The 17,839-nt window shown below is 38.3% G+C and overlaps 1 protein-coding gene across 1 annotated transcript in view; it reads left to right on the forward strand.

The window, feature by feature from the left end:
* The window catches only part of LOC309847500 (solute carrier family 5 member 4), a gene marked incomplete at both ends in the record, with an annotated part of 70,869 nt that overhangs the window by 24,401 nt on the left and 28,629 nt on the right, over positions 1-17,839 (forward strand). Inside the window, 3 exons of the mRNA XM_082697888.1 lie at positions 10,007-10,087; positions 12,681-12,901; positions 15,630-15,765. Of these exons, the coding sequence (XP_082554014.1) occupies positions 10,007-10,087; positions 12,681-12,901; positions 15,630-15,765 (438 nt within the window). The remainder of the gene's footprint in view (positions 1-10,006; positions 10,088-12,680; positions 12,902-15,629; positions 15,766-17,839) is intronic.

The following is a 17,839-nucleotide window of genomic DNA, read 5'->3' on the forward strand; positions in this document are numbered from 1 at the left end:
AAGAGAGAATTAGATATATAGAAGACCAAATGGGAGAGGATAAATAAGATAAGCAAAAGAGAGACAAACAACTACTGGACCATGAGGGGATAATTCAAGAGATAAGTGATACCATAAAATGAAACAACATTAGAATAATTGGAATTCCAGAAGAAGAAGAATGAGAGAGGGGAGCAGAAGGCATATTGGAGAGAATTATTGTAGAGAATTTCCCTAATATGGCAAAGGAAACACGCATCAAATTCTAGGAAGTGCAGAGAACCCCCCTCAAAATCAATAAGAATAGGTCCACACCCTATAATCTAATGGTAAAATTTAGAGTCTTAGCGACAAAGAGAAAATACTGAAAGCAGTCCAGGACAAGAAGTCGGTAACATACAATGGTAAAAACATTATATTGGCAGCAGGCTTATCCACAGAGACCTGGCAGGTCAGAAAGAACTGGAATGATATATTCAGAGCACTAAATGAGAAAAACATGCAGCCAAGAATACTATATGCAGCTAGGCTATCACTGAAAATAGAAGGAGAGATATAAAGCTTCCAAGACAAACAAAAATTAAAGAACTTGTAAACAACAAACCAGCCCAACAGGAAATATTGAAAGGGGTCCTCTAAGCAAAGAGAGAGACTAGTAGTAGATGAGGAAGTAACGGAGACAATATACAGTAACAGTTACCTTATAGGCAATATGATGGCACTAAATTCATATCTCTCAACAGTTACCCTGAATGTACATGGGCTAAATGTCCCAATCAAAAGACACAAGGATGTCAGATTGGATAAAAAATACTAAACTCCTCAATATGCTATCTTCAAGAAGCTCATTTTAGACCCAAAGACACCTCCAGATTTAAAGTGAGGGGGTAGAAAACAACTTACCATGCCACTGACCATCAAAAGCAAGCTGGGGTGGCAATCCTTCTATCAGATAAATTAGATTTTAAGCCAAAAACTATAATAAGAGATGAGAAGGGATACTGTATCATACTCAAAGGGTCTGTCCAACATGAAGACCTAACAATTGTAAATATCTATGCCCCTAACATGAGAGCAGCCAATTATATAAACCAATTAATAACAAAATCAAAGAAACACATCCACAATAATACAATAATAGTAGAGGAGTTTAACACTCCCATCCCTGAAATGGACAGATCATCCAAGCAAAAGATCAACAAGGAAATAAAGGCTTTAAATGACACACTGGACCAGATGGACATTACAGATATATTCAGAACATTCCATCCCAAAGCAACAGAATACACATTCTTCTCTGTTGCACGTGGAACATTCTCTGGAATAGATCACATCCTGAGTCAAAAACCAGGTCTCCACCAGTATCAAAAGACTGGAATCATTCCCTGCATATTTTTAGACCACAATGCTCTAAATCTAGAACTCAACCACAAGAGGAAATTTGGAAAGAACCCAAGTACATGGAGACTAAGGAGCATCCTTCTAAAGAATGAATGGGTCAACCAGGAAATTAAAGAAGAATTTAAGAAGAAGAAAAAACTCATAGAAACAAATGATAATGAAAACACAACTGTCAAAAATTGTGGGACACAGAAAAGGCAATCCTGAGAGGAAAACAAACAAGCCTTTCTCAAGAACCAAAAGGGTTTCAAATACACAACCTAACCCTACACCTAAGGGAGCTGGAGAAAGAACAGCAAATAAAACCTAAACCCAGCAGGAGAAGATAAATAGTAAAGATCAGAGCAGAAATCAATAAAATAGAAACCAAAAAAAAAAAAAATAGAACAAATCAATGAAACTAGGAACTGGTTCCTTGAAAGAGTTAATGATTAATAAACCCCTTGCCAGACTTATCAAAAAGAAAAGAGAAAGGACCCAAATAAATAAAATCATGATTGAAAGAGGAGAGATCACAACTTACACCAAAGAAATACAAACTATTATAAGAACATACAATGAGCAACTCTACGCCAACAAATTTGACAATCTGGAAGAAATGGATGCATTCCTAGAGACATATAAACTATCACAACTGAACCAGGAAGAAATAGAAAGCCTGAACAGAACCATAACCAGTAATGAGATTGAAACAGTCATCAAAAATCTCCAAACAAACAAAAGCCCAGGGCCAGACAGCTTCCTGGAGGAATTCTACCAATCATTTAAAGAAGAACTAATTCCTATTCTCCTGAAACTGTTCCAAAAAATAGAAATGGAAGGAAAACTTCCAAACTCATTTTATGAGGCCAGCATCACCTTGATCTCAAAACCAGACAAGGATCCCATCAAAAAAGAGAACTACAGACCTATATCCTTGATGAACACAGAAAAATTCTCACCACAATACCAGCCAATAGGATTCAACAGTACATTAAAAGGATTGTTCACCACGACCAAGTGGGATTTACTCCTGGGCTGCAAGGTTGGTTCAACATCCACAAGTCAATCAATGTGATAGAACACACTTATAAAAGAAAGAACAAGAACCACATGAGACTCTCAATAGGTGCTGAAAAAGCATTTGAAAAAGTACATCATCCCTTCCTGATCCAAACTCTTCAAAGTATAGGGATAGAGGGCATATACCTCAATATCATCAAAGCCATCTATGAAAAACCCACTGCGAATATCATTCTCAATGGAGAAAACTGAAAGCTTTTCGACTAAGGAACACAGCAGGGATGTCCATAATCACCATTGTTATTCAGCATAGTCCTAGAAGTCCTAGCCTCAGCAATCAGACAACAAAAAGAAATTAAAGGCATCCAAATCAGCAAAGGAGAAGTCAAACTATCTGTCTTTGCAGATGATAAGATACTATATGTGGAAAACCCAAAAGACTCCACTCCAAAGCTGCTAGAACCTGTACAGGAATTCAGTAAAGTGTCAGGATATAAAATCAATGCACAGAAATCAGTTGCATTTCTTTACACCAACAAGACAGGAGAAAGCGAAATTAAGGAGTCTATCCCATTTACAACTGCACACAAAACCATAACATACCTAGGAATAAACCTAACCAAAGAGGCAAAGAATCTATACTCAGAAAACTATAAAGTACTCATGAAAGAAATTGAGGGAGACACAAAGAAATGGAAAAATGTTTCATGCTTTTGGATTAGAAGAACAAATATTGTGAAAATATCTATGCTACCTAAAGCAATCTACATGTTTAATGCAATTCCTATAAAAGTACCATCCATCTTTTTCAAAGAAATGGAACAAATAATCCTAAAATCTATACAAAACCAGAAAAGACCTCGAATAGCCAAAGGAATTTTGAAAAAGAAAGCCAAAGTTGGTGACATCACAATTCCGGACTTCAAGCTCTATTACAAAGCTGTCATCATCAAGACAGCATGGTACTGGCACAAAAACAGACACATAGATCAATGGAACAGAATAGAGAGCCCAGAAATTTACCCTCAACTCTATGATCACCTAATCTTCAACAAAGCAGGAAAGAATGTCCAGTGGAAAAAGGAAAGCCTCTTCAATAAATGGTGCTGGGAAAATTGGACAGCCACATGCAGAAAAATGAAATCGGACCATTTCCTTACACCACATATGAAAATAGACTCAAAATGGATGAAGGACCTCAATGTGAAAAAGGAATCCATCAAAATCCTTGAGGAGCAACCTCTTTGACCTCAGCCACAGCAACATCCTCCTAGGAACATCACCAAAGGCAAGGGAAGCAAGGGTAAAAATGAACTATTGGGATTTTATCAAGATGAAAAGCTTTTGCACAGCAAAGGAAACAGTTAACAAAACCAAAAGATAACTGACAGAATGGGAAAAGATATTTGCAAATGACATATCAGATAAAGGGCTAGTGTCCAAAATCTATAAAGAACTTAGCAAACTCAACACCCAAAAAACAAATATCGCATCAAGAAATGGGCAGAAGACATGAACAGACATTTCTGCAAAGAAGACATCCAGATGGCCAACAGACACATGAAAAAGTGCTCCATATCACTCTGCATCAGGGAAATACAAACTAAAACCACAATGAGATATCACCTCACACCAGTCAGAATGTCAAAAATTAACAAATCAGGAAATGACAGATGCTGTAGAGGAGAAAGGGGAACTCTCCTACCCTGTTGGTGGGAGTGCAAGCTGGTGCAGCCACTCTGGAAAACAGCATGGAGGTTCCTCAAAAATGTTGAAAATAGAACTACCCTATGACCCAGCAACTGCGCTATTGGATATTTACCCTAAAGATACAAACGTAGTGATCCGAAGGGGCACGTGCACCCAAATGTTTATAGCAGCAATGTCTACAATAGCCAAACTATGGAAAGATCCTAGATGTCAACAGATGAATGGATAAAGAAGATGTGGAATATATACACAATGGAATACTATGCAGCCATCAAAAGAAATGAAATCTTGTCATTTGGGACGACGTGGATGGAACTAGAGGGTATCATGCTTAGCGAAATAAGTCAAGCGGAGAAAGACAACTATTATATGATCTCCCTGATATGAGGAAGTGGAAATGCAACATGGGGCTTAAGTGGGTAGGAGAAGAATAAATGAAACAAGATGGGATTGGGAGGGAGACAAACCATAAGTGACTCTTAATCTCACAAAACGAACTGAGGGTTGCTGGGGGGAGGGGGGTTGAGAGAGCAGGGTGGGGTTATGGACATTGGGGAGGGTATGTGCTATTGTGAGTGCTGTGAAGTGTGTAAACCTGGCGATTCACAGACCTCTACCCCAGGGGATAAAAATATATTATGTGTTTATAAAAAATAAAAAAAAATTAAAAATTTTTAAAAATTGCAGGACACAGTAAAGGCAGTCCTGAGAGGAAAACAAACAAGCCTTTCTCAAGAACCGAAAGGGTTCAAATACACAACCTAACCCTACACCTAAAGGAGCTGGAGAAAGAAGAGCAAATAAAACATAAACCCAGCAGGAGAAGAGAAATAGTAAAGATCGGAGCTGAAATCAATGAAATAGAAACCCAAAAAACAATAGAACAAATCAATGAAACTAGGAGCTGGTTCTTTGAAAGAGTTAATGACTGATATGCCCATGGCCAGACTTATCAAAAAGAAAAGAGAAAGGACCCAAATAAATAAAATCATGAATGAAAGAGGAGAGATCACAACCAACACCAAAGAAATATAAACAATTATAAGAACATATTATGAGCAACTGTATGCCAGCAAATTTGACAATCTGGAAGAAATGGATGCATTCCTAGAGACAAATCAACTACCACAACTGAACCAGGAAGAAATAGAAAACCTGAACAGACCCATAATCAGTAAGGTGGTTAAAGCAGTCATCAAAAACATCCCAAAAATAAGACCCCAGGGCCAGACAGCTTCCCAGGGGAATTCTACCAAACATTTAAAGAAGAACTAATTCCTATTCTCCTGAAACTCTTCCAAAAAATAGAAATGGAAGGAAAACTTCCAAACTCATTTTATGAGGCCAGCATTACCTTGATCCCAGAGCCAGCAAAGACCCCTTCAAAAAGAGAATTACAGACCAATATGCTTGATAAACACAGATGTAAAAATTCTCACCAAAATAGGACAATAGGATCCAACAGTACATTAAAAGGACTATTCACCACGACCAAGTGGGATTTATTCCAGGGCTGCAAGGTTGGTTCAACATCTGCAAATCAATCAACTTGATACAATACATTAATAAAAGAAAGAACAAGAACCGTATGATACTCTCAATAGATGTTGAAAAAGCATTTGGAAATGCATTTGACAAGCATCCTGATCAAAACTCTTCAAAGTGTTGGGATAGAGGGAACATACCTGAATATCATCAAAGCCATCTATGAAAAACCTACCACAAATACCATTCTAAACGGAGAAAAACTGAGAGCTCTTCTGCTAAGGTCAAGAACACGGGAGGGATGTCCATTATCACCACTGCTATTCAACATAGTACTAGAGGTCCTAGCCTCAGCAATCAGACAACAAAAGGAAATTAAGGGCATCTAAATTGGCAAAGGAGAAGTCAAACTATCAGTCTTTGCAGATGATAAGATACTATATGTGGAAAACCCAAAAGACTCCACTCCAAAGCTGCTAGAACCTGTACAGGAATTCAGTAAAGTGTCAGGATATAAAATCAATGCACAGAAATCAGTTGCATTTCTTTACACCAACAAGACAGGAGAAAGCGAAATTAAGGAGTCTATCCCATTTACAACTGCACACAAAACCATAACATACCTAGGAATAAACCTAACCAAAGAGGCAAAGAATCTATACTCAGAAAACTATAAAGTACTCACGAAAGAAATTGAGGGAGACACAAAGAAATGGAAAAATGTTTCATGCTTTTGGATTGGAAGAACAAATATTGTGAAAATGTCTATGCTACCTAAAGTAATCTACATGTTTAATGCAATCCCTATCAAAATCCTATCCACTTTTTTCAAAGAAATGGAACAAATAGTCCTAAAATTTGTATGGAACCAGAAAAGACCTCGAAAAGCCTGAGGAATGTTGAAAAAGAAAGCCAAAGTTGGTGGCATCACAATTCCGGACTTCAAGCTCTATTACAAAGCTGTCATCATCAAGACAGTATGGTCTGGCACAAAAACAGACACATAGATCAACAGAACAGAATAAAGAGCCCAGAAATAGACCCTCAACTCTATGATCACCTAATCTTCAACAAAGCAGGAAAAAATGTCCAATGGAAAAAGGACAGCCTCTTCAGCAAATGGTGTTGGGAAAATTGGATAGCCACATGCAGAAAAATGAAACTAGACCAATTCCTTACACCCCACATGAAAATAGACTCAAAATGGATGAAGACCTCAATGTGAGAAAGGAATCCATCAAAATCCTTAAGGAGAATCAGGCAGCAACCTCTTCAACCTCAGACACACCAATTTCTTCCTAGGAATTATTGCCAAAGGCAAGGGAAGCAAGGGCAAAAATGAACTATTGGGACTTCATCAATATCAAAAGCTTTTGCACAGCAAAGAAAACAGTTAACAAAACCAAAAGACAACTGACAGAATGGGAGAAAATATTTGCAAGCGGCATATCAGATACAGGGTTAGTATCCAAAATCTATAAAGAGCTTATCAAACTTAACACCCAAGGAACAAATAATCCAATCTAGAAATGGGCAGAGGACATGAACAGACATTTCTGCAAAGAAGACATCCAGATGGCCAACAGACACATGAAAAAGTCCTCCACATCACTCGGCATCAGGGAAACACAAATCAAAACCACAATGAGATACCACCTCACACCAGTCAAATTAACAAGTCAGGAAATGACAGATGCTGGTGAGGATGCAGAGAAAGGGGAACCCTCCTACACTGTTGGTGGGAATGCAAGCTGGGGTACCACTCTGGAAAACAGCATGGAGATTCCTCAAGAAGTTGAAGATAGAGCTACTCTATGACTCAGCAGTTGCACTGCTGTGTATTTACCCTAAAGATCCAAATGTAGTGATCTGACAGGGCACATGCACCCAAATGTTTATAGCAGCAATGTCCACAATAGATAAACTATGGAAAGAACCTAGACGTCCATCAACAGATTTATGGATAAAGAAAAAGTGGTATAATATACAATGGAATACTGTGCAGCCATCAAAAGAAATGAAGTCTTGCCATTTGTGATGACATGGATGGAACTAGGGGGTATTATGCTTAGCAAAATAAGTCAATCGGAAAAAGACAATTATCATATGATCTCCCTGATATGAGGAAGTGGAGATGCAATGTCGGAGCTGTGGGAGGTAGGAAAAGAATAAATGAAACAAGATTGGATTGGGAGGGAGACAAACCATAAGTGACTCCTAATCTCACAAACACACACAAAAAAACAAAACTGAGGGTTGCCAGGGGAAGTGATGGGGAGGAGAGGGTGGTGGGGTTATGGACATTGGGGAGGGTATGTGCTATGGTGAGTGCTGTGAGGTGTGTAAACCTGGCAATTCACAGACCTGTATCCCTGAGGCTAGTAATACATTATATGTTTATTTTTAAAAATTATAAATGTCTTTAAAAAAACATTTAAAAAGTTAAAACTAGGACTACCTTATGATCTAGAAATCATACTACTAGGTATTTACCAAAAAAATGCAAAACACTGATTCAGAGGGATATATGAACCTCTATGTTTATAGCAGGTTTATTTACAATAGCCAAATTTTGTAGGTAGCCCAAGTGTCCATTAATAGATGAATGGATAAAGAAAATGCGATATGTATCTATATATCTATATATCTACATATCTATATATACATATGTCATATATATATATATATATATATATATATATATATAACTTTCCATTATATATACATATAATGGAATATTATTCAGCCATAAAAAAGAATGATATTTTGCCATTTGCAGATATATGAATGGAGCTAAGCAAAATAAGTCAGTTAGAGAAAGACAAATACCATATTATTTCATTCATGTGGAATTTAAGAAATGAAACAGAGCAAAGGAAAAGAAAAGAGAAAGAGAGAGAAACAAAGAAACAGTCTCTTAACTATAGAGAAAAAACGGATGTTTACCAGAGGGAGGTAGATTGGGGGATAGATGAAATATGTGATGGAGTTAAGACACTTTTTTTAAAGATTTTATTTATTTATTTGACAGACAGAGATCACAAGTAGGCAGAGAGGCAGGCAGAGAGAGAGAGAGAGGAGAAAGCAGGCTCTCCGCAGAGCAGAGAGCCGGATGCAGGCCTCAATCCCAAGACCCTGGGATCATGACCTAAGCCAAAGGCAGAGGCTTTAACCCACTGAGCCACCCAGGTGCCCCCTAAGGCACTTTTTCTAATGAGCACTGGGCAATGTATGGAATTGTGGAGTCAATATATTGTACAACTGAAAATAATATAATACTGCATGTTAACTAATATTGGAATGAAAATGTTTTTATATTAATTGAGGAAAGAAGAATTTGACTGCACATCCAGAACATTTCCATTTCCAAAATAAAAAAATCTTCAGTATTAGATGTGAATACCTTGACTGAAGATAATCATGTAGTAGTTGAAGTGGAGAAATGGTGATTTGGCTCAGCTATGTGTTCAGTACCCAGACTAACATTTGGAATCCATCATATCATACACATGCAAAGTCAGAATGAAATAGCAGCTCAGACATGAGACTGGCAAATTCAAGGTAGGATGCAAATGAATGCAAGTTGCCTGGGTTCTGAATGGCAGAATCAGGAGGGGAGAACTGGAGCAGTGTATTGTAGAGAAAAAGTATCTGACAACAGTCCAAGCAGGCTTCCATGGACCACATCCACTCCCCTAGTGTCCAATCCTTACTAACTTATGAAAATGAAACTAGACCAGCTCAGTTGGAAAAAATAGAGAAAAATAACAACTAGAACAGTCAAGACAGCTCTAGAGCCATTTTCATACATTTAGTTTATGTTTCAAAAATAAATAAAATATGAAGACTTGAGTCTTTTCCTTTACAGAATCAGTCTTGTTTTCCAATGACACTCTCATAAGAAAATAGCTTGTTCACTGAGAGACTAGCAAGTCTAGAGTTGAAAAAGAAGTTGTTTGTACAACACTGAAGCAAAACACAAGTGAATGACTGACTATATAACTGGCATTCAACTTATGAATCAATGATGTGTTTCAACACTAGAGTAAAAATGGCTGTGCCCAAATTTTTGAGAAACAGTATACATGGAGTATTACATGGAGTGAATTAAAGGATTGTTAAGGGAAACTTTCGTGATAATAAACTTTTGCTTTTTCTGCTATTTAATATTGAGAAACTCACATGAGTGTGGAATTTCACTATGGTTCATAGAAATTTGAGTTGAGGCCAGGCAAGGGAGACAGGAGGGTCAATGAAACACATAATTAAGAAGATAATGATACCAAGAGAAGCTTGTGGCCAAGACAAGAGCTTTTCATATGTTCTTTGCTGAGTTTCTAGGGTTTGGTTTTAGGAGAACCTAAAGGTGAAGGCAAAGAGATGAGGGGACAAAGATAAAATGTCCTGGTTCTTTTCTTTCTCTCCACAGGGGGGTTGGCCTCAGTTATCTACACAGACACCCTCCAGACCATCGTCATGCTGATAGGTTCTTTTATTCTCATGGGGTATGGTAAGTAATGACAGTATTGTGCAGTGCCTAGGGCTGGAAATGGTGAGACTGCTCTTTACTGCTGCCTCCCTGCTCTACATGGTTACACTTTCTAACCATTTATATAATTTATATCATTGAAACATCTGCTTAACTTCTTTCTTGCTATACTGTCTCAGCATGAGGGAAGAACTTCCCTTTCTTTAAAAAAAATTCTTGCTCAGGTTTAATCTTAATATGTTTGTGTTTGGAATCAACAAAATCAGTTTCACTGAGTTGGTTCTTTGCAAAAATATTGGTGCACTGAATTCAAGGCACAGAAACTATTTACATAAAACCTTCATAAAATGAAGGATTAAAAATAAGAATGGTTGGGACGCCTGGGTGGCTCAGTTGGTTAAGCAGCTGCCTTCAGCTCAGGTCATGATCCCAGCGTCCTGGGATCGAGTCCCATATCGGGCTCCTTGCTCCACAGGGAGCCTGCTTCTCCGTCTGACTCTGCCTTCCACTCTGTCTGCCTGTGCTCGCTCTCACTCGCTTTCTCTGACAAATAAATAAAATCTTAAAAAAAAAAAAAATAAGAATGGTTTAAGATAATGATAACTGACTATTAACTTCGTTATGACTGATGCCATGGAAATTATTAAAGTATGTTACTCCCTCTGCTGCTGGAATATACAAGCAGAGGTTGGATTTTCCTTTATGACTCTCACTTAATTAGTATCAGTTCATTCTTTTAAGTCATGCAGCAAGCACTATTAATGAATTTAATTTACAGTTTGCCTATTTTTGTTTTCTTTTATTATAGTATCTGTTTACCTTTGCCCAGGAAATCCATGTGCAAAATCAAAAGGATATAAGATGAAAATAAGTGTCTTTTCATTCCTCCCCTGTCCTGCAGCCACCATGATCCAACCACTCAAGCTGCACTGAATACAATTCTGAATATGCATGCACCTAATCTCAAGCCACAGTAAATACAATTCTAAATATGCAGGTACCAATTACAGAGCTTGAAGATAATGTGAAGCAAAAACTGATAAAACTGTAAGGTCAACAAATCTGCAAAGAGAGTTGGTGATTTTGACACAACATGGGTACCATTAGTCACATATGGCTATTTAAATTTAAATTAATCAAAATTTAAAATTCATTTTCTCATTTGCCTAGCCATATTTCTTTTTTTATTCCGTTTATTTATTTCACAGAGAGAGAGAGATTACAAGTAGGCAGAGAGGCAGGCAGAGAGAGAGAGGGGGAAACAGGCTCCCTGCTGAGCAGAGAACTCAATGCAGGGCTCAATCCCAGGACCCTGAGACCATGCCCTGAGCTGACGGCAGAGGCTTTAACCCACTGAGCCACCCAGGTGCCCCTGCCTAGCCATATTTCAAGTGCTCAATATATGGCTAGTAGTTTTCATATGGGCAGCACAGATATAGAACTGTTCCATCATAGCAGAAAGTTCTATTGAGAGCAGCTCTAGAGACAACTGCTAGTAACCAATTACTTGCAAACTTTCTATTTAGCAAATTTCTATGCTGTTCTTACTTGTGTTTCTTTTTGTCTAGTTTTGGTGATGTACCTCTAGAGTCACCTTCTCCTAACCATGTAAGAAGAGAGGAGGTTCACATCTCCTAGCATCATTCCTTTATTGCTGTTAAAAACCGTATTCCCCTTAGCAGAAAAATTTCTTTGTAAGTTCTGTATCCTCCATTGGATTGAATTCCTGTCCTGCACATTTATTTTGCACATAATCCTAGCACAATGCTTGGCACATACAAACACTTTGGTGCTAAACGAAATAAGTAATTGAGAAGTAAATTAATGACAACCACAACACTAAGGATGTATGACACTCTGATGAATTTTGTACTACTTTATTTAACTTATCCTAGGTGGGCCCAGATGCCTGGGCTCATCCTTCTTTCTAGGGTTTCTATACATTATTGCTCTTTTCTACATTTCTCTTGCCTTTCCAGACCCCCAGTGGGCTCTCACCATTTCACCTCACTACACATAATCTGCTGCCTCCAATATCTGTTCCTTATCTTCTCATTTTTTTATTCTAGCATGAGTAGAATACAGTATTGCATCAGAAAAACCAGACTGTGCATAAGGTCAGAATAGCCAGACTTTGTGTCAGCAAGAGAGACCATTGCTCTGGTTTTTTCAGAGGAGTTGGGGCTTCCTCATGGCTAATTCTGCTAGTCTCACTCTGTTACCTCACCTTTAGGCTTATTTCTGTTCTGGATGGTTATGAGACACCAACATAAGTCTGTTGCATAACAGTTTTATTTTTACTGTAAACCTAGGCACTAAAAACTATTTTCAAAAGTGACATAAGGAGAAAGGTTAAAGAGTGATTTGCTTTGTCTACCTTGTGAAAGCATGATAGAATTGCCAATGCCAGTGAAAGTACTAGAAAGACATGGATCCGAGAACACTGAAGATTTGACTAGGCTGATTGGAGATGCTTGGATACCTCTACCACAAAGGAATAACTATGAACAGATTCCTATTAAATTATATTTAATAATAGATTTAGTTCTATTAAATTAGATTTAATATGATTAGATTTCTATTAAACATTTCATGTTATCCAATACCTTTGCAGCATTTACCGAAGTGGGAGGCTATGAGAGTTTTACAGAAAAGTACATGAACGCCATCCCAACCATAGTTGAGGGGGACAACCTGACAATCAGCTCCAAGTGCTACACTCCTCAGGCTGACTCCTTCCACATTTTCCGAAATGCTGTCACAGGGGATCTTCCTTGGCCAGGAACAATATTCGGAATGACCATAGTAGCTCTGTGGTACTGGTGCACAGATCAGGTAAAGTATGTGTGTGGTGTATAAATATGTTTATGTTGCTCTTTTTCTACTCATAGAAAAGCATCTAGTTTCTATTTTGTACACACATAAACACACGTGCATGCACACACATTGTTTAAACAGCCAAACACTTCTACAAGGGTTGTTATGAAAAATAAATGTCTGTTGTCCTGCTCTCTATCCTATTTGTCTCTCAAAGCAAACATTTTTGGCTCCTTCAGTTAAGTATTTTGGTTTGTATTTCTCTTCTCTAAATCTTTGTACAGCATGGTTGTACAAACCTCCAGGGTCATGGACTATGGAGTTTAAAGGGGCAAGTCTGGCCTTTCCTGGGTCAGCAGTGGGGTATCCATGTAGAGGCACAGGTGGAGGCCAACAGCCCAGGCTTCCCACCTGTCTGCAGTCTAGTTGTGTTTGGAAAAGTATTCTTTGCTGTCGTCCACGTTGGGCTTGATTGTGTCACTGCCTGGCTTCCAGCCAGCAGGACAGACTTCCCCATGCTCATCCATGTACTGGAAGGCCTGAACCAGCTGTAGGACTTCATCCACAGAGCGCCCCACAGGCAAATCAGTATGGTTGGTGAACCATTGGAGTGTCATCACCTTGGAGGACATTAGAAATAAATGCTCTCAGATGTTACCCAGACCCACTGAATCAGAATTTACTTGTAAATTTGATCCCTAGGTGATTTAAATAAATTCTTGCATTGTTCCCTTTTGGTTTTTCAGTTTTCAGATTTTTATATTGTCTTCCAATAATTGAATTCTCCAGCAATTCGTGAGGAAAATAAGAGATAAATTTGTCTTCATGTTTGAAAATGTCTTCACTTCAACTTTTCTTAAATTGATCCTCTGGCCATGTACACATTTCTAAGTTGGAAATAATTTTCCCAAAGACATAAATTCATTGTCTTTTGACTTCTACCATTACTGGTGAGAAGCCTGAAGTTATTCTTGATCCTTTGGATGTAACCTGTCTTTCCTCTATGGAATTTTGTGTTTTCCTTTGGAAACCTTCTGCTGTTGGATGTTGGCCTTCTACAACTGGTTTTCTAGTGTTCTTATCTTTCATCCCCCATCTTTCATCTCTTGGTCTTTTTGCTCTACTTTCTAAATTTCCTCAATATTATCCTCCAGTTTCCTGCCTTTGTATTTATAACTCTCAAGATCTTATTTTTTGTTTTTTGGATGTTCCTTTTCATAGCACTTGAGTTTGTTTTTGTTTTTTATTTTGAAGTTTTCATCACCGTGCTTGCTTCAGCAGCACATATACTAAATTTGAATGAAGTTTTCATCACCATCTATAGTCTGTTAACTCAAACCTATAATTTCACAATTTTAACCCATCTTGGGCTAGTGGTCATTGTGTCAGTGAGGAATCAGTTCTCTTCTCTATATAAAATAAACTGATTTTCTCAACCTCTCTACCAAAGAGTGCATCCTTTCATTGATTTCTGCATCTTTATTATTTACATTTGTCTCTGACCATCTGATTTATCTCCTGTAAATGGCCTCACATTCACCCTTAGATTTGATATCTGACCTTGCTTGTCTGCTGACAGGCCTCCACTCCTCACCTTTGTGTTGTTCTTCCAACTCTCTGTTTCAAGCCCTCTGTCTAAAGATGGCACTGCTCCCCCAGCACTGAGTGACACTGTTGCTATCCTTAACAGATCTATCTCTCCAAACAGAATGAAACATTAAAAGCCATCCCTATATTCTGACATTCCTTGAAAAGAAAAATGTCAAGAAGTTATGGCATTATAGGTAGAAATCCTGCTTTACTAGAAAATTCTTAGTTAAGGGATTGCACAACTTAAGTGGAATGGTAAAATTATACACATTGAATTTCCCAGGACCACTATTTTTGCTCCATAACTCAATGAGGTCCTCAGAATATTCTGAAGAAATCTAGAGATTAGTGTCTCGGGGTTCTCTTCTGATGGCTGCCTGACTCTGATGTTTCTATGCCAATGAGTTTGATTTCCCAAGGAGACAATTCTTTTCTAATGGTGAAGAGATACTGATGAGTATGTGGCTTATTTGGTGCTTACAACACTAAAAGCAAAACTTAATCACACAACTGGTGGCAAAGACCAGTAGTGACATCCTTCTACTTGGAGGAGCACATGGCCATGGTTTCTGTGCAGCCTAGGAGCTGTAAATATTTTAATAGTACTGATGTGTATTGACTTGTATGTATCAAGAGTCTTACAAACATTATACCAAATATTCAACTGTCCTGCAAGAAATAACCCTTTTATTTATTTTTTATAACAAGTTTTTTTATTATATTCAATTAGCCAACATACAGTATATCATTCGTTTTTGATGTAGTGTTCAACAATTCATTAGTTGCATATAAAATGTGAATTGTGTAATGCAATCACAAGTTTAGTGATTTTTGAAGTTAGTAATTATTGACATTTCAGTTGACCCATTTATATCATTCTCTAAGTTAAAGTTATCATTAATTCTTTTTTCCATTTTTTAATTTATTTTTTATGTTCAATTGAAGATAACCTTTTTAGAGATGAAAAATCTGCATGTCACAAGGCCAAATACTCAAAGAAGTAGAGATTCGAGTTCTGATTTCACTCTGAAGTCCATGATTATCCATTACTCATGGCCTCATATCTTATTGTAACATTAATCCCTGAAAAGAAGCACTCACCTTCTTTTACATCATCCTCAAGTTGTTTGATGACTATGTCATGTTTTCCTGGCAGGTAATTGTGCAGCGCTGCCTATCAGGTAAGAATATGTCTCATGTGAAGGCCGCCTGCATCATGTGTGGGTACCTGAAACTGCTGCCCATGTTCCTCATGGTGATGCCAGGAATGATCAGCCGCATCTTATACACAGGCAAGCCATTGATTCATAAATCCTCTTTCTTTTATTCTTGAACTCTGAGTAGTGGTTTTAAGATGTATTAAAACCTTGATAAGATAGAAAACCCATTATGGGGCGCCTGGGTGGCTCAGTGGGTTAAGTCTCTGCCTTTGGCTCAGGTCGTGGTCTCAGGGTCCTGGGATCAAGCCCCACATGGGGCTCTGCTCAGTAGGGAGCCTGCTTCCCCCCTCTCTCTCTGCCTGCCTCTCTGCCTACTTGTGATCTCTCTCTCTCTCTCTCTCTCTGTAAAATAAATAAATAAAATATTTAGAAAAAAAAAAAAGATAGAAAACCCATTATGAATGGAAGTAAAAACACAATTCCAGGTGGCAAGAACAGTTTTTGCAGGGGCTCAGAAACAGGAAATTCTGGCATATTTGACACCTATATATCCAATTAGTAGGAAACAGTCAACAAAATTATTGTATTCCCCCTTTATGAAAATTACACACAGAGACCAAAAACTTTCTCAAAACTTAGTAAAATTGTTATTATGTTTAAGTATAAAAAGCAAACTACAAGGAGCGCCTGGGTGGCTCAGTGGATTAAAGCCTCTGCCTTCAGCTCAGGTCAGGATCTCAGGGTCCTGGAATCAAGCCCTGCATCGGGCTCTCTGCTCGGCAGGGAGGCTGCTTCCCTTCCTCTCTCTCTCTGCCTGCCTCTCTGCCTACTTGTGATCTCTGTCAAATAAATTAATATAATATTTTTTTAAAAAGCAAACTACAAAATATGATCTCAACAATTACTACAGTTTTGCAAAAGAGACATTTCTCTGTGGGAAAAGATTAGAAAATAATTAAAAGAAAAAACAAAGAGGTTCCTGAGTGACTCAGTCAATTATCTGCCTTCAGCTCAGACCATGACCCCAGGGCCCCAGGATAGAGCCCCACATAAGGCTTCCTGCTCAGTGGGGAGTCTGCTTCTCCCTCTGACCCTCCCCTTTTCATGCTCTCTCTCTTTCACTCTCTCTCTCTCAAATAAATAAATAAAATCTTTTTTTAAAAAGAATTAAAAAACTAAAAGCAGCTAATGTGTTATGGTGTTAGTATTCTGGGAGATTTTTTTTAAATATATGGACCATACTGTTCATCTTTTGAAAGGGCATCTTGGCTTTTTTCACAGTTTGGTGATTGTGGCCAATGTGCTATGAACATTGGGGTACAGATGACCCACCCTTCTTTTCAATACATTTGTATCTTTGGGGTAAATACCCAGTAGTGCAATTGCAGTGTCATAGGGTATCTCTATTTTTAATTTCTTCTTTTCCCTATTAAAATTACATTTTATTTATTTTATTTTTTAAAACTTTTTCGGTGTTCCAAAATTCATTGTTTATGCACCACACTCAGTGCTCCATGCAATACATGCCCTCCTTTATCTGCCACCAGGCTCACCCAATCCCTCCAACCTCGTCCCCTCCAAACCCTGTTTGTTTCTCAGAGATTTTTTTAAGTCATTTTTTTTTGCTATCTGTTGTCATAATGATGAAGTTCTAGAATCTAGGTGAGGTTCAGTGGGCTGAGGTCTGGAGCCGATGACCAAGAAAGAATTCTTGAGACATCTTTGGTGCAAAATGGTGGTTTATCAAAGCATGGGTACAGGACCCGTGGGCAGGAAGAGCTGCTGCCCTGGGTTGTGAGGGGTGGCAGGTTATGTACCCTGTGGTTGATGGAAGGTGAGGGAAAGGGAGGTTTCAATGGGAGTTTTCATATGCTAAAGAGGGCCTACAAGGTGCCAGGATGTCAGAGGCCTACCTGAGGCCTTGCCCTGGCGGCTTGATCAATGTTGTCTTTAGACCAGCCATTAACATTAAGATAGTTGGGAAACTTTTTGGTGGGATGTCACAATCGTCTTTGTTAGTGAGATTTAGGACATTTGTAAACCAAGGGAGACTCCTGTCTAGCAGGATTTTGAGCTCTGCAAGTTAACTATTTGCTTATTGTTCATGGCAGTCAGGGCTGCCTGAGGGATGCTACATATAGGACTGAGGGGAGCAGATGAGGGGTGGGTACAAGGCACCAGCGTTTGCTTTGTCTTCAGCCAGCCT

Source organism: Mustela nivalis, assembly GCF_964662115.1.
Source record: "Mustela nivalis genome assembly, chromosome: 14".
In the NCBI taxonomy this organism is placed as follows: domain Eukaryota; kingdom Metazoa; phylum Chordata; class Mammalia; order Carnivora; family Mustelidae; genus Mustela; species Mustela nivalis.